This window comes from Acanthochromis polyacanthus, chromosome 5, assembly GCF_021347895.1.
Source record: "Acanthochromis polyacanthus isolate Apoly-LR-REF ecotype Palm Island chromosome 5, KAUST_Apoly_ChrSc, whole genome shotgun sequence".
NCBI lineage: Eukaryota > Metazoa > Chordata > Actinopteri > Pomacentridae > Acanthochromis > Acanthochromis polyacanthus.
The window spans coordinates 5,282,719-5,307,690 of NC_067117.1; the positions used below are offsets into that span (position 1 = coordinate 5,282,719).

A 24,972-nucleotide genomic window follows, 5' to 3' on the forward strand; every position below is an offset into this window, starting at 1 on the left:
AACATTTCTGCAGCCAGTGCTGTTAATTTAGGGCAGCCTGGAAGGAGATGCTGATCAAATGTGTCCATGCCCACAGAGGCAAGCCTGTCCTTCAGTTCTGCATCACACTGCAAATCCATTATTTCAAGTTGCTTGTCAGAGGGCACATCAGAAGCTTCGACTGTGAACGCTGAGCGAAAAACTGCCAATTCTGTCTCGAGTTCGCGAAAGACCTGAAATCGTTTCTCAAACTCCCACAGCAATCCCGTCATCTTGTCTTTGTACTGGCTCATGTCAGCATTGACGCTGGCTGCGCATACATCTCTTAAACAGGGGGAATGAGCAGCGGCACCGTTTGCAAGCTGCTTCTCTCACAATGCGAGCTTCGACTTGAATGCACGTATGCTGCCATAACACTGGGTGTCATTTTTTGCGCCCCTGTAACATTTTGTTCAGATTATTCAAGTGCTCTGTAACATCAACTATAAATGCAAGGTCCCGAAGCCACCGTGGGCTTTGTAATTCCACAACAAATTTACCTTTTTTCTCCGTGAACTGTCCGATGTCCCACGAAGATCGAAGAAGCGCTTTCGCACAACACCTCGGCTTAATAACCACCTTCCTTCAGTGTGGTACGGCAGGCCATGGGTGATGTTACTGTCACTGAGAAGGAGTCAAACTTCCGACCTCTGGCTCCGACGAAATTAACAGTTCGGACAACCACCTGCACGACGTGATCCATTTTTAACGACTTACAGCACAACGCCTCCTGATGCGAAATACAGTGGAATGTCCAAAAACAGCTCCCTCCATTTGCGGCTTTGACTTCGTCTTTAAACTTTGCCACAACACCCGCCTTTTTCCCGATCACTGATGGTGCACCATCTGGAGCCGGGCTGACAGCGGGACCAGTCCACTCCGACCCTGTCCAGCACCAACGACAGCGCGGAAAATGTCCTCGGCTGTTACGGTGTCTAACATCAGCACCGACTCAAGAAACTCCTCTTTGACATTCAAAATCTTGTCAACTCCACGAATGAATATGTCCAGCTGAGCGGCGTCCGTAATATCAGCACTCTCATCTGTTGCCACAGAAAGTGCCAGAAATGACTCCACTTTGCCGCCCTCAGCGGTCAAGTTTGAACGAACTCCCCCTCAGAGTACGGCTTTGATGCTAACGCTGTTTTGCTAACAATTAGGTAGCTGGCTTTCACTGCAGCATCGCTGACCTAACGGCTCCAAGAGAAAACAGATTGCCGTTTCCTCGAACCCGCCAACAATTCATTTATGTTCCGTCTTCTCAGTTCTCCTTGCAAAGTGTTGCATTTTTCGCCGTGCTGAGTCTCATAGTGGCGCCGAAGATCAAATCCCTTGCTACTGACAGACCCGGCTTCCGTATTGCCGCCATCTGCTGCAAGTTCCGAGCTGCGTCACGCTGTCTACTCCGAATAAGACAGAGCGCCCCTAGCAGACAATGTGGGAACTGCAGTCTGATCAAACAAACGCTTAACAGCCTGGGTTCTTCATGTCTTTTGAAGAAACTATTTCTCAGATGTAATTCGAATACGTGAAAGGCTTTCTGGATGTAAGTGAAGAGCACCAGGATGGGATCCAGCATTGGACCACGAGGATCTTAAGAGTCTCTGTTCATCCAAAACCTCTCAACAGAATTCATTTTCCATGAGTGATTAAGTGACAGAAAGACTTAAGTTTAACTTTTTTCTAATAGTATGAGTCAGTGCAGCTCAAGATAACATAAAGTGGCTTTTTGACTGTAACTTCATCTTTTTATTCACAGAGGGCAGGAGGGAAACAAGATTATAAGAGCTCTGTAACCTGCTCTCCATCTGTTCGAGGCTACGTTGTTCATTAAGACGGCCTCAAAATCTCTGACCAGACTGTGGGAGGTCACGTTGCATTGTGGGTAATTTCAGGTTTTGCCAGGTGAGAAAAATGTGTGAAATTAAAGCCACAATATCTGGTTTAGCTTCATCAATTTTTTGTCTTAACAACTTAAGATTGCAATCGTATGATCATCAGCAGGCAGCTGATGTAGTGTTCACTTGTTGTCATGGTTACAATGATGCCGCGCTGCTACCTCTCAATAATCCAGACTAAGCTGCATCACTGCTAAAATCTAATCATGTGGTCCTTGTGTCATTTCTGACCTTCCCTGAAAATTTAATCCAAATCCATTATTCTGTTTTTGAGTAATGTTGGTGACAAACAAACAAACGTACACCGATCATCACATAACTCCACGGTGTTCCTTGGCGGAGTAAAAGAAGACACAAATCTACGACAGACTGCGCCTTCCAGCCTGTATGCAAAACAGGAAATAACTTCACACATTTAGGTAGGGGGTTTATTCATTTAATTTATTAAGATGCTACATAGTCCAACCAGGTTGGGTTGTTTTTATACACCAGAGAGACTACTTGACTAGGAATATTAATCTTCTTCTCAGATAGACTTATTTATTTATTTATATACATACAAAACAGTTTCTTGACTGCTTACATTGATCACGGTGATGGTCAGAGACTCCAGGACAGGCCGGTGTAGTGTGTTTTACAACCAGGCCTGGATCGATCAGCTTTTACACGTCATCATTTTTGTTTGATTAATCCTACTTGGAGAACCGAATCAGTGGAGCTTTACTGCATCGGGGGCAATGGGAAAAGTTGCATTTTCAGTGACATAAATTAATATTTTCCTTGTGTAAAATGTTCTGATACTCCAACCAGGATACATTAAACAAGAACAATCTTCTGCAAGTACAATGTGACCCAGGTCTGGTAAGCCCAGATGGGGCTGTAGCGCAGGTCTGCTCTGCCCTCCCTCTCAGCAGCAAGTCATCCTCAACCCAACAACTTCAGAGATACAGTAGAAACACACGCTCACTTTCACTTTAATCTCTCCACTCAACATGAAAAGACGGTGGATGTTTGTCATTTTTCTTTCAGTTTCGCAAAGGGGAACACACTGTTTACTCGTTTCATGTGGACACGGTGGGATAAAACACAACCAACCGCTCGTTTTCACTCAATTAATGCAAAGTAAAATGACACTCTGCTGCTTTTCATCCCTCAATATGCAAATCTGAAGATTGAAACAACCGCAGAATAGTTTTTTTGTTTATTTTTGACGGTTCTGGAAACAGTACAATGTCATGTGGTCCCCTCAAAGGCTGTAGTTAGGCCGTGTGCCTTTCCCCCATTTGATGTTTAGAAAAAAAACCCAAACTGTATGCCGCAGAAGGATCAAAGGAGAGACACTCTTAACCTTAGTGCATTAAAAATGAACACAACTTCAAATGCAGTGAGGATACAACATTAATGAGCAACAGATAAATGCTTACCAAACACAAAAAAAACCCCGAACACAGGCCTGCAGTGGTGTGAGAAAGACGACAAAAGCTCGCCAGCAGTGGAGAACTGGTGCAGGCAGCTCCAACCACTGGGCTGATGTCTAGCATACATTTGCCCCAAACAAAACTGAACGTCAACAAATGTATGGCTCAGCAGGAAAATGAAGAAAACAGAAAGAGCCGGAAAAGACCAAAGCTCATTTGTTAGGACACTGTAACAGGAACTTAGTGTTGCTGATGTCAGGGAAACATAACCGTTCGCTCTGCATGCACCTTCTTTCCATTTGAGGTTTCTAACTAAATGTGTGCATGCTTAAGTGTGTATGTGCGCGTGTTCATGTTCATATATACACATATGTATATATACCTTCCTCTTGGCCTGAGAATAACTTGCCCCAACAGGTCACAAGGCAAGGCTTTCATCTGGATTTACACAACTGATCTCATCCTCATTTCAGGTAGCAGCAATATTCTTAAATGCTTCAAACCCTAACGACAGAAAAAAACTTAAAATCAAATCATAAAAATGCAACAAAACACAAAAGAGGAAAAACCAAAAAAAAAATCAGAAAAGTAGTTGTGCAAACCTACAGCCAAATGACATAATATTATCACCATTATAAAAGCAATTAAATTAGATTCAACAGTCCAGATGCAACACTCTGTGTGAACGCATGCAATCAAACATCCCCCTCTGACAGCCGGGGACGCGGTGAGCAGTGAGTGACGAGTGAAAATAAAGAGGGCACAAAGAAAGGAAACACCTATGGTACAGCGTTTCGCCCACTGATCGAGGTTGTTCTGCAAGCCGACTTTACAAAGCCTCTGATTGAAGGAGACCGTGTGATAGCCCTGTGTGTAACCCCGACTGTGTGGATCGTCTCTCTGCTAAACCCCGTCTTTAAAGGGGATTCGCCGGAACACCTGGAAATACTGTACAGTGGGGCGATTACTTACTCATATACATTTGCTCTGGCCTCTGTAGTTTTAGAAAAAGAAACAGCAATACACTAAAATGACATTCGCACAATTGCAAACTGACTCAGTCGCGCCAACACTACCTCGCCGCTGTTAGAAAACTCATTGGTGTGAATCACTAGCGTTTAAATCATGTTTCCATCGCCCCCACCCACAGAACCAGTCATCTGTATACGTGAAACTTTGGGAAGAGGGCCAGAATGATTATGTGATGATTACGTAGAGGCAAGACCTGTAACAGTAGGTTTGTTCATAGGATGACGAGTCGATTTTTCATCTTTTTTTTCCTCATACATTACCTTTGGAATTTTTTTTACATAAATGAGACTGAATCAAATCTCCCCCCACCCAGCAGATATGGCATTTCTGATCCAAAATCCCAGATCCCGTGTTTGTTTTCGTCCCCGGAAAGCATGCTGCGGCCGACCACGCTGCGCTGCGCTCTACAACACCAGCTTGCCCACAATGACGCCCACCACAAAGAAGAGCATGATGAGGGCCATCGTGCGGGCGCTCAACCCTTCCTCTTTCTTCATGCCGACCGAGGCGTGCTGAGATGACATGACGTTGCTCTTCCTCATCCGCAGACCATCATCCTCCTGAAACGAGGGGGAGACAAAGAAAAAAAAAGCGAGAGTGAAGAGGGTGAAAGATATAAACGGGGAATGATGAAAGGAAGTGTGTGGGAAGAAGGTGTGGGGAAGGAGCGGCGGGAGGACGAAATGAAGAAAAAGGAATGCGGAAATGAGACAAACGAGAGACGAAGACGACAAGGGGTTAACAGATGGCCAGTTTGTCAATCAGTCAATGAGATAGGAGGGTGTTTATTTATTAGCTCAAAGAAATAGGATCTGCTTAAATCTTCATCTGACCCAATCCCCAGAAGAACGCAGAAGGCGCCAGGCTTTAGCACACTTCATTTCCCAGCAGCGGGTGGGGGGGCTCTCTGTTAGTTTAATCTCAGCCGCAGGAGCAGCCAACAGTCGTTCTGCCTCTGGCAAGAACTTAAAAGGGGAGGAGGTGGTGTCTGAGGAGAGGACGACTCTTTCTTGGCCATCTGTGGCGTATATGTGTGTGTGTGTGTGTGTGTGTGTGTGTGTGTGTGTGTGTGTGTGTGTGTGTGTGTGTGTGTGTGTGACTAATCTCTAACCAAACCTTTACAAAACCCATTTTTAAACCTTTTTTTATTAATTGTTTTGACTGATGGCATCTTCATTGATTCATAAAATTGCCGCAGGAGCTTTGAATCCTGAGGTCTGCCACTGATTATAGATATTAGCATCTGTACTTAATGCAAACCTCAATTCTGAGTTGCTGTCCTAAAAAAAGAAAAAGAAGAAGGGTGGAGGACACCACTTTGTATGACGCAACGCTTCTACTTAATTAGCTTATTTGATTGTGAACATAAGTAGAAAAATAATCAAGAAGTAGATTCAATGATGTCACCTGCTAATTTTGACGTTTTTTCTTGATTCAGTCACTCGAATAATACTTGGAGCCTTAACCCTCCTGTTGTCCTCATTTACAGCACCAAAAAATATCGTTCTCTTGTCTGAAAAAGATTCCAAATAAATTCCCCAAATTTATAAGAATTTGCAAAACCTTCAGAAAGAAAATTCCTTAATAGTTTCCCTTAAAAGTTTTTTTTTTTTAATTCTGCAATTTTGGCAAGAAAACAAAAATGTAAAAAATTATTTGAAAAATAAAAATTGCCAATATTTTCCAAAAATGAATAAAAATCTTTGCAAAAAAAAATCCTAAAAATATCTAAAGTGATTCCATATATATCAGTAAAAGTTGTAATATTTTCTTTAAGAACATTCTGGAATTTTTTCCCCCCGAATCTTCTTAAAGAAACATTTTTTTTCAACTTTTTTTTTCCACAAATTTTCCCAACAATGTTGAAAATGTGGAAGTTTTCACTGTGAAAATATGTATTTTTTTCCACATTTTCAAACTTTAATTTGACCCGCAGGACGACACGAGGGTTAAACTTGACTGAACAACGCACAGAAAAGCTGAAACAATTAGCTGATTAACAGGAAGCGAGCCTGTAACAATTATTTACTGGTTGGTAGACGGTAATAGCTGAATTGTTTAAGTCATTAATTGATTTTAGAAGCACTTCATTATGTATTTTCATGTACACACACTGTAGCTCTTATTACACAGAATACATAAGTGAGGCGACTGTTTAAACTATTATTCCGCCTTGATAAAAGAACGAGCGAGGATGCGTCAGGGTTTGTATTTACGAGCTGGACTGATTTCCCCGGGGAAACTCTGTGCACCCTTTATTATCTACGCAAACACCTGTGCCTTTCATGTCTTAGAAATACAGCCAAACGAAATGCAGAAACAATGCGTTGACTCCGGTCCTTGCCTCACCCTACTCACTCTGATCTGTTTGTTTTCTTCCCGTAGCCTCTGAGCCTCCATCTGCAGTCGCTTACACTCCTCCATGATCTCCTTTACCACACCGTCATCGAGGGTGGAGCTCAGTGACTTCCCGGGCAGCGCAGAGGAGTCTGACTTCAGCAAGCTGGACGAGATCATCTTGTTGGACTCCATGTCGTGCTGTAAGTAGGTTACAGAGGGACACGTTAGAATGCTGCTGCTAAAATGTTTCCATTGCGATTCTGACCAATAACTTGGCTTTTACACAGGCACAACTTTGTGCTTATATTTGGGTCTTGCGTACTGTAATCACACACGGGAGAGGCAGCCTCCTCTTTGCGTTTGTGGGTGAGCTCCCCCAGGGGTGCTTTTTTGTAAGTGGATGGAGCTATCTCTGTCTGACTCTGTGGAGCACGGTGCCAACTAGAGTGTATCGTGGAGCTCTTAATGAATTGAAAGCAACTACCATGGTTCTGTTTCCCCTCCTCATGAAGCCACTAGACTCAGCTCATATCGTGATGAAATAATGTCTGCACAGCTGTGAGGAATCAGAGCCCTAAAAGAAATAACAACAACAATATTCTGCAGACTGCGAGACGGAACAAAGTGACTTTCTGAAGGCCTGCTGATCCCAAGCGGTGTTGCTGAGGCAGTAAGAGGGATGTGGAGGTGGTGGAAAGTGGGACATGATGGAGAAGCTGACAAAGAGGGAACGGCAAAATGAAAAACTTTTAACAGACGTGATGAAGAGAGGAAGAAGCTGAGACAATATGAGAGCGCAAAAAAAAGAGTAGAAAAGATGAGGGGTGAGAAAAAGAGACAGAATGAAGAAGGCACATACAGCAGAGCAGAGGGGAGCTGTAAAAACAACAATAAACACCAGCGCACCATAAATAATGCAGCCCCTCAGTGGGACAACTATGAAGGTAAATACAGGCAAACAAACGTTATACTGTAGAGAAAGAAGCAATCAAATGTATTCTTCTGTTATGTTTGGCAAAAACCAGCAGCACTGCAGCACTCTCCTCAGGACAACTAGTGAGATTTAGAAATAATGGAAAGATGATACGAGATGCGTAATTCTTGTCTAAAGTAGATAAGTACATATGCTCACCGCTTTTTCGTTCTCCACTGGCATCTCAAAAACACACCTCAGCTTGGAGTCCATCAGCTCTTCTGGCTTAGCCTCCTTCCACTGGACAGACAGGGAAAAGGAAAAAGCAGCAACACACGATTACTTTAATCGCAGCATCTTGTACAACAAATGTGTTAATAAAGGCAAAGAAAGTACGAATAAATGGCTTGAAGAGCAAGAACAGCAGATGGACTGGAAGAATCCTGTTAGTTTCTGACTACATTTAAGTTACAGTAAAAGAAAAAAAGAAAGCCGTGTTTTGTTTTTAATTAGTGAGACTGAAGTATTTTTATTCCTTCCTGTTTATTCTATTCTATTTTCTGTGGCTACATAAACATTAATCATGGTAATTTGATAAACAGTATCTGTGTAAATTCCTCTTTTGTTTACAAGCTATAATGGACAGACTTTAAAGAAAGATTAAATAAACAATATTAGGTTAATGAAGAGCAGTTTTGTCTTCTTTATTAATTTATTACCAATATGCTTCCTATCTATGAAAGCACCACATGAAGACATTTCTATCTCATTTGTACATACTCTACCATTCATTTACCAATTCTAGTACCTGTTTTAATAGTTTGCAAAAAGCATGAATTTGGATGAAATAATAATGCATGAATCACAAGATTGATTCACTTTATGTCCACGCCACTATGTCCTCCTTAAAGCAGGTTTGCAATGGAATTTTGAAATAATGAAAGGTACATTTTAGATAAGATTATGTATGCATGTTTGGTTTATTATCCAAAGACTCTCTGTGTGGTTTAAACACGGTACATTTGTCAAGCTTCAAAATGGGAGGCAAAGGCTAATGGAAATTCCCTAAACTCTCTCGTAATCCACAGTTTACCAGTTTAAATCTCATTCCACATGCATGTAAACTGTTCCTGGAATTAGACACACGGCCAACTGTCTGTGAGTTCTGCCTTTTCCTGTTCTAGTTTTTGTAGTACTCCATCAGGTTATGGTATTAATTACCAACCGTGCCCTTAGTCAACTTGCACTTTTATTCCTTTCTCACAGCTAGTCTATTGTCAGAGAGATCTACTCTGTCCGTTGTTCTTTGGCTCCACGTCGCATGTGAAACAACAATGGACCAAAATTTACCACTGTGTTGTGCTCCTCTTACAGCCCCACCTCAAAAATCTGCTTTCAAGTCTAATCTCTGTTACTGTCACCATAACCCGCTGGAGTTCAGGCCTCAGTACAGTGCCACTCAGGTTAACTATTCTGATGCATTACCACAGTATCACATCACAATCTCAAGATGTTTTTCAACACATTAATAAAGATTTACCGCACATATGTTGGCCAGTGATCGCAAAGATGGCTCTCAGACCACACAGACTGTTACTACTAAACTGTGCACAGTGTGTTTTTATTGCCGTGTGTCAGACACAGGCTCTCACCCAGACTAAGAGAAGCAGATCAGCTGCCTCTTTCCTTATTCATTTCAGCTATTTCCTGTCCTGGTAAATAAGGAATTAATCTCAATCTGGGCCTCTGTGACTGACTGCGATACATGTGTGTTCAAAGCGTTCTTGCTTTTAAGCATCTGCACACAGATAAACACACGCTGACAGCGATGAAAGACGATATAGACTCACCACTCCCTCCATGTCGGTCATGTCAGGAGGTGCTAGCATGGACTGGACCATGAACTTGTGTTTGCTCTTCTCATTGGGGTCGTAGTCAAAAGGCTGCAGCATGACTGAAACACAACATGACAGTCATTGTCAGCACAGGAAGGAAAACATTTACCCCTGCTCACTGAAGGTAGAACATTTTCTCTTAACCTACTTTTTTTCTTTGGTCTCAATAATTTTTAGAGGGCCGTAAAAGTGCAGCTAAGCTACAAGGCTCTGTAGGATTGTTAAAATGACTTGTGACTGGTTCTGAGGTCCTCTGAGGGCTCACGTGGTAAATATGAGAAGAAAGTTAATGGGACAGGAAAGAAGAAAACTGCTATTGTTCCATAAGTATTTTTTTTTCCCCTGAATGTTCTCTTTGCTTACTTTTTTTCGGAAAATTCACACACAACACTTATGGAAATAAAGAAAGAATGTAATAATCTGGATCTTAGAAGACCTAAATGTGAAATGCAACCATTCAGGAAATATAACTGCTACTTTTTTTTCTTGAACAACTGGAGCAACCTCAATGCAGCTGTTGAGTGTGCATTGGAACATGTTTAACTCTCAGGAAAACAGGAATAGTGTTCAGTGTTAAATAGTACAAAGCTGTAAATTCAGTGGTACTGAAATTGTGGCGCAAGTTGCTAAATTAGACAATTAGGAATTCAGCTGCTTATAAGATTCAACATTTTGCTATGATTAGTAGATTCTCTACATATTTGTCCTCTAATTAGGATTGCAAATTTAGGAAAAGTGAAAAAGAAGTAAAACAATGCAGAGCTGTTGTGAAGTCATGTATGATACAGCTTCCATGCAGACAGTAGTGATTATAACACACAGACATCACACATTGTAACCAAATACATATTTGCCTTTAGTCAACAGTCAAAAATAAAATGACACATGCACATGCAGAAACTGCACCCAGCAACAGTGGGGGAACAGCGTAATTATGATGTCTTTGTTTTGATATGACACCCTCAGATTTGTTTCCGAATTTTTCGAACTTCATCTTCTCTTCCCATCCTCAGGGGAGTCTGGAAAATATCTTGTTAGTTTCATCTGATGAAATTGTGGCAGACAGGTAGGAATGCAACGTGATTAGTGGGTGAAACTCAGCAATAAAAGATATGGTGTTCCAAATATAAACATTATGATTAGGAGCTTGTTTTGTCTTTGGTAGCAAGTTTCCATCACTTTCTTTTCCACCGCTCGTCTGTTCACTCCTCAGATTGAAGCAAAATGAGCGAGTATCAAATACCAATGTATCTGTTAGACTGTAATCTTGGGCCTTCATGTCTTCAAGGCTATGGGGTTGCCCCCGCTGTTCGGAAAAAGAGGTTCAGATGAATTTCCATGTACGCGTTACCATGACGGCGAAACACTGACGGATGTACAAATACCCCAGGGGGTAATCTTTTTAACAGCTTCTAGCTCAGTCTTTTTTCTTTAACATCACATATCGGGCTAACAAAAAGCAGGTGTGGAGTTGGAATACTACTTTAATCCATCACCACATCAGTCCTCTCAGTCAGTGGTGCATTATTTGATGTTATTCCAGTGGCTGAGAAGGTATTTTAGAGCTGTAACAATGATTTACAGTGATCACTTTCTTATGTCAGCGCAGGGGTCTGGAAGTGAAGAAAGGATGAATAAAGTTATTGATGGCTGATCATTTCCTGCTGTGACTTCAGGTTTTAAATCAGGATGTAACTGAAACACACATTCTGAAATCAGCACCAACTATGTCCACAATGCTTGCATGACTCTGTGACTTCGACTGGAAACAAATGTGCCGATTTCAAAGCCAGTGAAGCTATCACGATGGATTTCATATATGGCACATGCCAATTCTCCCTAGAGTGGAAAACCTCATGTAGTGCACCATTACAGCAATCAGGGTAGTTCAATATTGCAAATCAGAAACAGACGGCACAAACAGATTGAGAACGTCCTGTTTCCGTCAGACCCAATTTGCGTGGCCATCTACATTGAGTCCAAGGGGACAATACTAAAGAACGGAGGCAGGAAAACATGTAAGTACTTTGAGCAACACCGAAAGAAAGTGAGCAAAAGCTTAAGAAGGAAAACATAGCCACCACTGGTGGAAAAGTGATTGAAATCGTCTTTGATCTCCAGCCTCTGAGCACACCTTTACAAAGAGCTTTTACTGCTAATGGCACAGGTTTAGTATTCTTAGTTCACACTGGGCCATCATTTATAAAGCTCACAGAGGCTGACTGTAGTCAACACGGTCAAGTAGGAGGGTAATCGCCAGCCTTCTTGTTGATGATGAATGGAGCTATTAGAGGGGTGAGGGAGGGAGGTAAAGAAACTTTCCTTTCCTGTCACTGATTAATTGTGTCCCATGAGAAAAGATGCTCACAACAGAATTACCACTAACTACTGTACGTTGAAGTGCTTACAGAGGTCGACCCATGGCGCCTGTACAAAAACGACTACTACAGGCCCTGCAGAAGATGTGAGGATTCATCTGCTAATAATAAATTTTCTGTTTGGTCCATAAAATTTCAGGAAATCATCATAACTGCCCATAACCATTTCCTAGAGGCCAAGGGGATGTTTACAAATGTCTCGTTTTATCAAATGACAACAGTAAAATCCAAATATGTTCCAGTTACAATTACTTTTAAAAAGCAGCAAATAATCACATCAACTATCAAAACCATCTACATTTTGTGTCTGTCAATGCCCAAGCCACTGTGGCATGATTGGAAATGTTATAAATAAAGAAACCATGCGTGCCAGTTTCAGTGAAAGCATCAAACTTTACACTTCCTTGCTTCTTGCTGACCCACTTCAAGGGAATTCTCTGCAGCATATTGCAGAAAACAAAACCTGTGTTTGACAATAAAACAAAAACAAAGAAGGTAATTTGGTGCCGGAACACACAGCAACACCTCACTTTAACAACAACAGCACTGCACTGCTCAATATACTCTGAAAAAGATGAGACACAATGCGACCTGAAACAAGATATAATACATTATGCCATAGCACAAGGCTCACTGCTTCACCCCATCTATAGCAGCAACCCTGCCACACCACTTCAGAAAAGCCTGACGTGTAACAAGGTGCTCCCTGGCCACTTTGTTTTGTGTTACCCAACACAAAAACCTGGTCAAAGTTCAGCAAACCTACTGAGACAATGCGGCGTGGGAGTAAGAATGAGAGCAAAGTCAAGCAGAGATGTGGAGACACAAGCCTGGAGGGAGAACTCACCTGGATTGTAAAGGCAAACTCATAAAATGCATTCATATTCAGACTTCTCAGGGCAGCAAGCTCTCACGCTCCTGATTGTGCTCTCCTGTGTCTCACTTGTTTAATATTCAAAAGGAAAAAGTACTGATATATGCCACCAGGCCTTCGTCTGGGCGAGAAAAGACACATAAGTCGACAGCACTTCAATCCACCACATGTGAAGGAATTTGCTACCACTAAGAGATGAAGTTTTGTTGTAAGAACCTAACTGGTGAGCAAAAGAGCTAACATGGCTTGTGAATATTTGAAAAAATCCCTCAGGGCCACACACCCTCAAAGCCATGTTTAGCTTTTAAGCAGAAATGTTTTATGAATATGGACTCAGATGTCAGTTAAGATAAGAGAATCTGTTGGGGTTTTTTTTGCATTCATTCCATAGACGTGCAGAAAATGAGTGAAGCGGCAAAGTGATGAGGCCAATTGAGATAGCTGCAACAATAAAACTGTAATGTTCTATTGTGGAAAGGTGTTTTGCTCTCTACCTTCTCTGCTATGGGAACATGTCCAGAGCATGTCAGACGAGCTCCTGACATATTCCCACAATACGCTCAATATTTGTGGACACAGGGATTTTTGGAACATTCATGCCACATATTTTTCCACTGGATGCTGCTGCTGCTTAACACCAATCAAGCTCAGCACCATTCCTGTGGTCACGGCTACATTCAACATATACAGTTACAGCAGAGTTGAGCTTCAAACGCACGGTCTGCATTCTCTGCTAAGCCAGCAAATGACACTTCATGGGTTTGCAGGTATCCAGTGGCGTAGTGTTCTCCCTCGCCCCAGTGCCAGTGGATGTCTGTGCAGCTTTTTGTGCTGCTTTGTAAGAAATTACAGGTTAGAAATATGACACACCCCAGCTGCAACAACTAACAAATCCTATACAATCTTCTTAGACAGAGATTATAGATTGATGATGCAGGCAAAACACTATCTTTTTACCTGCACACCTTAATATAGATATTGTCATATTATTCTGAGAAAGATTATTCATTCCTTCAGAATGTCTTTGCACAAGAACAGTTTCAATTAGTAATGTTGGTACCACAACCAAGACGCTAACATCTTCCACCCATCCATCCATCATCTATACATCGCTTAATCCTCATTAGGGTGGAAAGGGGCTGGGGTCTATCCCAGCTGGTTTAGGGTGAAGGCCGGGCTACACTGAGAGACAAACAAGCACACTCAAATTCACACCTACGGACAATCTGGAATCACCAATCCACCTCAGCATGTTTTTTGGACTGTGGGAGGAAGCTGGAGAACCCGGTGAGAGCAGACACATGCACAGGGAGAACATGCAAACGCCACACAGAAATATCCCAGGTCCAAACCGGGGATCTTCTAGCTGTGAGGCGACAGTGCTAACCACCAATCACTATACATCATTCCACTACTAAAACAGTCTGGTGTGCTCAGAGAAGCAGCTTTTAAGACTAGAAACAAAAACTGGGGCTTACCTTTAGTAATAAACAAAATACAGTGTATGCATCCTTGAAGTCTAACAAACAGAAAATGTATAAAGCTGGTTTTTGAAGGTGCTGAAACCTGTGCTGGGTGAGTTAGTTTGCTTGCTACATTCTTCACCGCTGATATCGCTGCTGCATGGATGTGTTTCTTGGTGTATTACTACCATCTAAGGATGAATAGTGTAAAATTAGCATGCATGCTTGTTCTTGTTCTCTTAAAAAAGTTTTCCACAGCGCTACTTGTGTTCAAAAACGCCACAGGGTTGTACTGTAATACCCTACACAGCCTCAATGGTGCTTTCAGTCATATTGGTACATTAGATCTCTTTGAAGGGATCTGGGTCTGTGACAATGAATCTACCAGCTGATAATCGAACAGGTCGTAGAGTTAACGTCGCTAACTTTAATTTCGTCTTCTGACAGAGTCTTAAGAGTGCAACAGAAATGTACACTTCCGTTATATTAGTACTCAGTTATAGCAAGCCATGTCAAATATGTCGTTAGTAGTCTGAATTATTTACAGTATATATTTACAGTAACTATGATGTCATAATCAGTAAGTGGGGTTTCACGTGCCAAATTTAACCCCTTGATGAATTTAACCCCTCGTGAATTCACATCATACCACTTTCATTCAGACTGCAGCTGAGATAGCGTATCCATTCCCCCAGTGCCGGTTTCTGCATATTCAATACGTACCTAGGAACCTTTTACAGGCACTGGTTTCTGGTAGGACCAGTCAGAGTGGGACCTAATTATTATATATCTGTTACTATCATCATATAGCTATGTATCTATGTGTAATAGATAAATTAACAATCTCCACTTATTTTAGCATCAGTTGCAAGGCAAGTACACACAAACAAATGTTTTTTTATTTAATTGTGAATAAATTCAGGCATCAAGGGGTAAAATGAAACTATGCATGCCAGGACTGTGCTACTGGGGTCTGGAGTGCACCAAATGATGAAGATGTAAGGGTTACAGGAGATTCTTGGGAATACCAGCTAGTACTCTTCATACCCACATACTAAAGACAACATTTCCTAACAACTCACATGCACAGGTGAGATCTCCTGTTTAATTTAACAAGGTATATTTACAGCAGCAACCCACACCTTACTGTTATCTTTTAGGAACACTGCTTTGATATTACTATGAAAGCTTGAGTACTCCCTGAAGACAGGTAGAAAAGAAAGTGGCTACAGAGTGTGCCTATACATTCTGCATTATGACAACTTTCTCAGAAAAGAAGTCTCACTTTTGGACTAAATCTGTGACTCCTCACAGCCAAATAAGGGTGAAAAGCGATGGCAACTGGCAGAGTGGACACAGTTGGTTTGTCGCCCACTGCTGACTGCAGGCACCAGTGACACGGTTTGCAGATGCTGACACCAGATAGGGGAGGCTGTAAAATGATTCTGAGGCTGTAAATGGCAGAGGTGGCATAGTGTGGAAACATTAGCCTGTACCTGTCTCCCTTAAACTGCTCAACTGGGAATGAGGCCTACCAGTGCTGCCTTTGCCATGCGTACGCGGAAATACTTTGTAATGGGAGAAGAGTTGTGTGTTCATGGAAAAAGATGAAACCCCTTTATAGGGATAACATCGGGATAATGTGCCTTCCTTACATGCACTGAGTCATGACCGCATGTGCTTTTTTTTTTTTATCAAGACACAAATAAAAAACTGACTCACAAGCCACTGCTGTGATGACTCTTGCAACTAATGATTAATTAATTTATTTATTGTCTATATATTCTATAACGTCACAACAAAAAATAAACCCTCAAGTTGCTCTCTTTAACATTATAAAACTGGAATTAAACAGAAAAAACTTTCCTGGAGAAGCTGCAACCATCATATATTGGTATCTAATGCAATAAAAGACGTGTCAGTTAAGTGATTTAAAATCTCAAATTAATTTTCTAAGCGAGCAGATAGAGCAACTTGCAGGCATCTTTAAAGGCCCTAACTCAGCTCCACTTGTTCGAGCCTTACCTGAGACGTTGATTGAGGTGCCTGCATCAATGATTCCACTGTTTGGCCGCACACAGTACCGGCGCGGTGCTGTCGTCTTCACCTTAAAACACACATTCCTGTCTGTAGGGTTGGAGAGCTTGAGATTTGTGGTGACCACGTCTGAGAATGGACCTGAGAAGACGGCAAACACAGTGAACGCTTAATAACTCTGGTTTTCACTGCCTAAAACCTGAAAAACATTTTCTGTTCTTTATTTGACCTCTATATGAAGCAACCTTTATTTAAACAGACGCTGAAATAAAGGATAATAAAAGGCTGTTGAGGCAAAAAAATACAAATCGGCTAAACTGAAAACTACACGAGTCACATTTAATCAGTTACACCAACTAAAACTGGGAAAAGATATATTTTAATTTTGACGTTAGCCAAAGACACTGCAATGAGTTACGATCTCACACACCACAAACATACATTTCTAAATACCATTCTTCAGTTAGGCTGTCTGAATGCCAAATGGTTGGAAAAAATTGAGCCATGAACCGAGACTGATGGAGAATAAAACTGGCACTGGCATACAAACTCAAACAAGCTTGTAATGTGTATGAGCTACACAGTGAGAAAGTGACTTATTAATCAAAGCTAATGAGTCAACTGATAAGGAACATCAAAATGTAAATCCATCACAGCTGCTTCAGAGGCAGCAGCTTGTTATGCAAAAGGAAAATGAAAATACGTTTCACATCACAGAATAAAGACGAGCTGGATTCATTTGATCGAGAGGATGCAACACATAGCGCTAGTACTACTGAAACACACTTTTTCTTGCCAGATATTTCACAAAGATTTCACTAAACCAGACCTTTTTCAAACCAAGGAAAATCACAGCAAACTTGCTTACTAATTTCAGAGTAAGGCCAATTAATATGTGTAACATGTATGCAAACACAATTATACGTGATCTATCAAACTGGATGTGACTTCAACTACAATAAATCCGATCTTATTTGACCTGACATTTGAATTAACAGGGTTTTACTGCCAACTAACGCAATTACTACGTTTAACTGGAAACTTTCCTCAAGATAAACAACCCAAATCTGTTTTTATATCAAACAATAAGAACTAATAGGGCTCAGTAACACAACAAGGCTTTCCTTCAACAGTACTCCCGAGATTGATGTTGACAACTGATGTCTACACGATTATCTTGATTAAGAAAACCAATTACAATACCAATTTAAAAGAAGGAAATCTTAGAGACTGAACCGCGTGTGTAAATCTATACATCACAGGCTTCTAGTAACGCACCGCCGAATGCAGAGGAGCTAATGCAGTTTGGTTTCAACTAATTACAGCTATCATTGCAGATGCAGGCCACATCTCACTGAGGCTCACATAAAGCCGGCCGCATAAGGCTTAACAGATTTGTCGATAATGCAGAAAACCATTACAAAAAAAAGCCACAATAAAACAGCACCATGGCAAATCTAAAAGGTGAGCTAAGGTTAAGTGAATTTTTTATCCAGATTGGAGTAATAGACTGTCACTGTTTTTATAGAGCAAGTTCAGTCACTAATCTTAAGCTAATTTCCAACATGATCCTTTCAAACTGAACTCCTGCTCGTCCTTTTGACACTCTAAGGTCTGATACAGTCTTAACCTCTTTGTAAAGCTTCCAGTAAGTTTATATTGGTTTTGAACTATGCAGGAGATCTTAAATAATGTCTGAGGTTAATAGCCTAGCCGCGCTAGACCCAGGTCTGAAGACGCAAGGGTCTAGGAACTCTCGACAGGCAGGGAGGCGGGCTAAAAGGTTGTCTTTCAAATCACTCTGCAGCAATTGGGTAGGTATACAACCAATCAGCGCAACGAATAGGCTGACGTAGTTCCTAGAGCGCCGGAAAGCAGAGGATGCGGGAGTTCGGTGAAGCCTTATTTATACAGTCAATGGGTGAAGCTCAAGTATATTAAAGACATGTTAACAGAAAGATTATTCAGAGTCGAAAGATAACTGTTTATTGTGCGCAGCCATCTTCTTGTCTATCCTTGTTTCTATGGTTGTTTCTGGTTGTTTCTGTCAGAATCGTCGCGCCTCTGTCGTCACTTAGTTATGCCCGCCTTCTGACTCTACACTTCATGGTGATTCGTCGGCCAGTTTTAGGAGCATCCAACCTCGAGGCTTACCGAGGGTAACTAGACCCACCCTGGCAGAGAATTAAATTTGTTGCCGTGGGTTGTCTAGTGCGGCTAGGCTATGAGGTTAAGGAAGTAAAAATAAATGAGGGCACGGAGGAGGGGAATGGTGGGGGAATAACCAGGTAGCTCACATAGCTACAAGGAACCACCCCATTTAGCCTTACTACTGTATTCTATAGTGCAGGATTTCTTCAACTTCGACAAGTACATCAAATGGAAACTACATATTAGGCAATATACGGTATGGAGCCCAGGACTTAAGCACTGTGACAGACCTCCCTCACAAATCCCTCAAGAACTTTAAGAGGGTTTGCAAGCCTGACTGCAACTTTTTGAATTCCTTCATAGCTCACATTCTGACTAACTACTTGCAAATAAATTGTCTGTGTAGGTTCTCATTCATCCAGGTCATGGTTATCCAAAGTAGTTTAAAGCAATCCACTGGACTTTAAGAAAGTTCCTTGAAGACGTTTCACCTCTCATCCAAGAGGCTTCTTCAGTTCTGGTGGTGGTTGGTGTTGCCTCAGCTTTTAAACCTCTGTGAGGTGTGTCCAGGGCTATTATTCCAACGACCAAAACTTCCCAAAAGAACTACTCAGCAGACTCATGCTAAAGACCACCATTAGCACACGAGGGCTCAGTGACATCTGTGCATTTCAACGACCCCCACCGATACTCATAACGACCATCGTTGAGTAGTCAGATGAGTTTTGGTATCGGTCGTTGGAATAATAGCCCTGGACACACCTGACAGAGGTTTAAAAGCTGAGGCAACACCAACCACCACCAGAACTGAAGAAGCCTCTTGGATGAGAGGTGAAACGTCTTAAAGGAACTTTCTTCAAGTCCAGTGGGTTGATTTAAACTACTTTGGATTACTTGCAAATAAGTTAGCTGGCTAGCGAACTTGTAAACATTAATGAAGCCCACTAACCATGAAGACTCTTGTTACCCACGGGAGCGAGCAACGCTTTATCTTGGTCACTTCTACAAAATACATCAATTCAGTTGAGCAAGCACAACCTTTGGTAAATATGAAAGAAAAGGCTAAAGAAGCAGGAACAGCTGATTATTAGGGTAATAGTCGTTCGGATGAAAATCAATCAGACCTGTAATACTGGTGGTCACTGCAAACTGGCGGATTCAATTTAACCTAATTAGAAGACTGACCTACGCTTACATTTCAGTCATATTAAGTCTCACACTCTAACCCTGTTTGCAATTTTCTTCTAAGGAGGAAGTGTTGTTTTGTCCTAACCAATAAGCAGTGACTGATATTGTGAGTGATCGTTTTTACTTGAAGGAGGGCATGTTTATCATGTCTGCAAGAGAAATACACAGATTTAACATTCAAGTTCATCCATTCATTTTGAAATTTACAGGAAATTTTGAAGCTGCTTCTTTGGCTAAAGCACAGAGCATCTTAACCCCAGCCCAGTCTGCTAAGAGCTGATTGGCTCAGTAGTCTTCTCCAGTCTGGGTGATGGATGTCTATTAGCACAACACCAGACTTATTTTAATCGCTGCATACATAAGAGTTGTCAGCAATTCTGAGATCCAGAGGCACCAGGCTCTCATTAAGCACATCTACTGCCCGCATTCAATACTCACTGTAAGAGCAAGCAGCACCTAAAGCTTTGATTCATCCCAAAATGACAAATGACGTGAAAGAATTTTCACATCAGGCTTTCTTTTCGCTTTGCCTGGTAATGACATTAACAGAAAAGTAAAATCTGTTGAAAATTAGAGCTCTTGCATGACATGTATAAATGTAATCTGGCTAATGCACTGACCCTGGAAAAAGCCCAGAGACTAATGAGTCCTTTTTGATATTATAAGCACATTACACATGATGTAGGTTGTGCACCCCCAATGCAGCAAATATCATTCTCTGTATAACTGAAGCGTCCCCTGACAAAACAACTGTGTTACATATCATTACTTTTTTCCTGTTATTTCTGGCAACAATCGCTTTATTGACCAGAAAGAAGCTGTACTACGATAGCTAACTGGCAAACATTAGTCACTCGTGTGTTTTTCCAGTACCTCTAGTGAGAACAGAGCTAATTCATAGTCGAGCGAAGGGCGATGACGAATGAATATATGACTTCCCAAACTTAGCGGATACTTTGCCAATACCGCACACTTTAAGGTCAGGCTTAAGGAACCCAAGCTTCATGTATAACTTTACAGTATCATTAAAAACCATGAAAAACTAATATCGTAAATAAATTATCCTGTCTGTAAAGCAGGTCCACATGTATTTGCAGTCAATGTTTTCTGTCACTTTGCTGTCATGAAATGTGTTAGAATCATACATATCATAGTTAGAGACCTGTCAGTATATCAGCAGACAGTCTGCAATGGCTGAGCAAATTCCAGTCATCCAACAAACCTTTAAACTTGTGATCTCATTCTACAGTTACAAACCCCACAGATAAGCCAGGGTAATTCTTCTTATCGTGTACAGCTTTCTAATAAAACAACAAATTAGCCGACGACTGTAGCCATTACAGCGAGGATAAAGTGAGCGCTTGAGAGAAGCACACTCACTCTGCGTGAAAACACCGAGCTATTTCAGAATTAGCACATACACCAGATTCAAGATAAAGTATCAGCTCAGAAAACATCTAGAGCAACTGACACTTCCCTTCCCCGCTGAGCAAAGACAGAGAGGAAATTCAGACCCTCACAAGCTTGGCTTGACATCTAAAGGCCTTTAATGAAAAGGACTCACGCCACCGACTACCGTACACCTGATCTACTACTTCCTGAAAGTTTCTCGGGATAGCGTCCAACTCATGAAAACCACAGTAGCTCAAAAAAAAAACTATTATAAGAAGCTGAGATTTGAAACTGTTTTCTTACAATGCTGGATTTTTATCAATAACGGATAAAGAGTGGGGAGTTGTAGGTAAAGATTTATTAATATAAGCCTTAATGAAGATAAAAATGAATAAGAATGAAAAAGTCCAGTGCCTTACATTTAAGAGTATTGGGTTCACAGATGGTGTGAGGCCAGTCCAAGTTTCTACTAACAGACCTACTATCTATTTCCTGAGGTTTCACACGGCATGCCTACATATTACTTAGGGTCTGAGTATAGGCATGTGATTTGTGGTATTGTCTAGTATACAAAGACACACAGTTCCATCTGCCTGGTTAACAACAAAGCAACAACACATCTGGTTAGACGATCTAAATACAGTGCTGTGGACAGGTTTATGGGCTTTGAGTTTGGAGTCTTATCCATCCAGTCATAAAGCACCATCTCCAGAAACAAGAACAAGGAGTCCTGCAACAGACGGTATGGCTCCCTCACAGCCTTCATCTCAACATCATGGAGTCAGCCTGGGCTTATGTAAACAGACAGAATCAACTAAGACAACCTAAATTCACAGAATAACTGCAGGAAGCTATCCAGGATGGTTAAATCTAACTGCCAAATACCTTAAAAACCAATCAGAAATATATGTAGACGAAATAGTGCCGTTTCAAAGTGAAAGGATGACTGGTATAGGTTCTTCTGTTTATTGAACTTTGTGCGAAGTTCAACGATGAATCTAAACTTTTATCTGGCCTTAACATATGCACATTGCTGCATACTAATGTAATATACTAATTCCTGGCTGGCTGGTACAGGTCCATCGAAATCATGTGATACAACATCTCAAACATGCACCCAGTCACCAGCGCCAACTGCGGGTAACCATAGCAACAGTGCTTCTACTTGATGGTAAGCTGCCAGTTAAAAGATGAAGCTGGCAACATATATATGTTTTTTTTACTGTCAAATCCCATAAAATGCAAAAACTAACAATGCCAAAGCGTGATGCAGATTAGTCCTCTTTGCAAACCTGTAGCTTGATTTCAATGAACATTGTTTATTTTGAGTCAATCACATATACACAATCATAGTGCTCTAAATAGTCACAACTAAACCAAAAGTATATTAACCTCTGGCTAAAAACAGAACCAACAATCCAGTATTTACTAAAAAAAAATTATAGTTTCCATCTCTTTGTCCAGGCAAAAGATTTAGTATCATCTTAATATAAAAATACAAAACATTTTTTCAGTAGAATAACACTGGTCTTATCTCATTTTAACTCTCAATGGTTATACAGACCTTACCAATGGTTAAAAGTGACAGACAAGCTTTAAAAAAAGTTATTACTTCAGCCCAATTTCTCTTTTTGCCTTTGTAAAATGACCACTGTGCAAGAGTGATAACACACTCTGAGGTGCCCAGTAAGAATGGAAAAGAGAAAATAACAGCTGAGGAGACAGTATTGGGCCCGATTCAGGTGTGCTTTGTCAATTAATTCCAAATACCAAAACACCTCATGGTATATTATTGCTCATATCATTAAGAACTGTGCAGTGGAGCCTATATTACTATCTCCAACATGCTAAACAACAGTTCGAATCTGAGAAGACTGAGAAGGTGCCACTACAGTGTAATTATAGTAAAATAACACTGGAAATGCCACAGCTGCACATTTGAACATTAGATACACAGGTTGTATTTTAAGCAGCCAAACATATAAACTACTTGTCATCTTATCTGTAGTGTGATCAATCAAATCAGCTTATTGAGAGCTGCTGAGGTCTAAACCTGATGGCTGATGCTCATTCAACTGCAATAAAACTCAGGGGCTCCTGTGACAAACAAAGCATCCTTTTTGCTGCTGCTGTTTAATTTTGGGGTTCTTTAAGCTTCAAACACAAAACAACACTGGTCACAGTTTATTTGGGAGACCTACGGTTGATCTACAGACATAATTCCTGATTCGAGGCAACGTATGAACACCCATTATACTTCTGAAAACAGGACACTATCTGTCAACTTCTTATTCCTAAGTGCATAAGTACATAACAGATGTAACAATACCATGTAAGTTTATGTAACATTATGTGGGCCTAAAGCAACGTGACATCTTGCAGCCAAATACTGAGCTTCACTAAGATGTCAATTACCGACTGTAAAGCCCAAACGATAAGGATGGCGGGCATGTTAATGACTTGCAGCTAAAACGTACTGGGTAACTGAGGTTCTCCAGTTATTCCGTCCTGTGAGCTGTCAAGTTATTAAATGACAGCTGGCTGGCCAGCAGAGCGAGTCAGCCAATCAGAGGGCGAGCTAATGTTAGCTAGCTAGACCTGCTAAGGATGTTGCAGCTTATGTGCAATGAAAGGTTATCAATTAAAGAAGGCAGTTATGCTGTCACATATGTATTGTGATTGCTGTGTCCACGGGGATATGTACTGCATGTGTTGCAGGTATGAAGTGCTTTAGTGGCAGCTGCCGCAGACAAAAAAAAGTGTGACAGGGCCTGGCTAGCTTAGCCGTAGGAAGCTAATCCAGCTAGCTAACTAGCCAGCTAGCTAGCTGCCGAGCTGTCAGTTGACCTGCCGTCCTTTCAGAGGAGCCTTCGTTTGTGCCTACGAAGGCAATATTGCCAAAATATGTACCGCACCCTCTCTCCAGTTTAGTTACCTTAACACTGGTCTGCCCCCCTCCCCAACCAGCACATACTGCTGGCAGAGGCAGCTCCCCCTCCCGTCCACAGTCGGGCCCTCCCCTCTTACCTCGGAATTTCAGTTCGTGTTGAGGCTCCAAGAGCAGAACCTGTTCCGGCCTGGCCATATCCCAACAGCTGGAGCGGGGTGATCGCACTGCAACCAGTTCCTGTCGGTTACCCCCGTGTTAGGATGTTGTTGAGTGCTGCAACGTCAGTAGAGGTATTTTATCAATGAATTAGCGGTGGATATCCCGTCCCCCCGGTCACCAGTGCTACTCGAGCTACTAACGGCTGTTGTGATGCAGCAGGAAGGGAGTGAGAGGCAGCCTGGTGACGTCACTGCCTCTGCATAGGAGGAGGAGGGAGGGTGAGGAGGGAGGGTGAGGATGGGTGATGCCGGGGTGCACCCAGGGCTGCTGGGGCCACCACCTCAGTTTAAAGGTAACCTGAATCCAGCGAGGGGACGCGGCTGAAACATGCAGGTTTTTAGTTCAGGTCAGAGAGTTCAGAGTCTAAGTTTAACCACCGTGTTATTCTCAGAGGAGGAAGGAGCAGACCAGGACAAAGTTACTGGATTGCTTATAATAATAATAATAATAATAATAATAATAATAATAATAATAATAAATAAATTTTATTTGCACAAGATGTTTTTCTTAAAGTCAAAGGACAACATCCTTGCAACTTTTGATGAACATATGAAGGTTTTTAGAGCAGTTGTGTATTCAGGCTACAACTAACCAACTAACACTTCATCATCACTAAAACAAAAACAATGTGCCATCTTTATTTCGGTGCCATTTCTGTACATCTTTAGTGCTTTTCTTAACAGTCAATTTAACGAACATTCTATATTATTTGGGGAGAATGTATTATTTGGCATCATGAAAAACAATGCAAATTTGAATTCTAGACTTCTAAGCTGAAAAAGGGGACGAAACTTAACTTGATAGCCTTTCCATGCGACACAAAGGTGCACTATAATTCTTCTCATGGTGAATATTTTGAGTTATTT

The 24,972-nt window shown here is 41.4% G+C and overlaps 1 protein-coding gene across 1 annotated transcript; it reads right to left on the reverse strand.

Annotated features, from left to right (window-relative positions):
- Positions 1–2,336: 2,336 nt before the first annotated feature.
- On the reverse strand, positions 2,337–24,290 carry LOC110969361 (vesicle-associated membrane protein-associated protein B/C-like). Its single transcript, XM_022219429.2, has 6 exons — positions 24,025–24,290; positions 16,255–16,407; positions 9,470–9,573; positions 7,839–7,919; positions 6,725–6,904; positions 2,337–4,926 (listed from the first exon to the last, which is right to left on the reverse strand). Exons 1-6 carry the CDS (start codon positions 24,080–24,082, stop codon positions 4,771–4,773), a joined length of 732 nt encoding a protein of 243 aa, XP_022075121.1. The 5' UTR covers positions 24,083–24,290; the 3' UTR covers positions 2,337–4,770.
- Between the last annotated feature and the right edge of the window lie 682 nt (positions 24,291–24,972).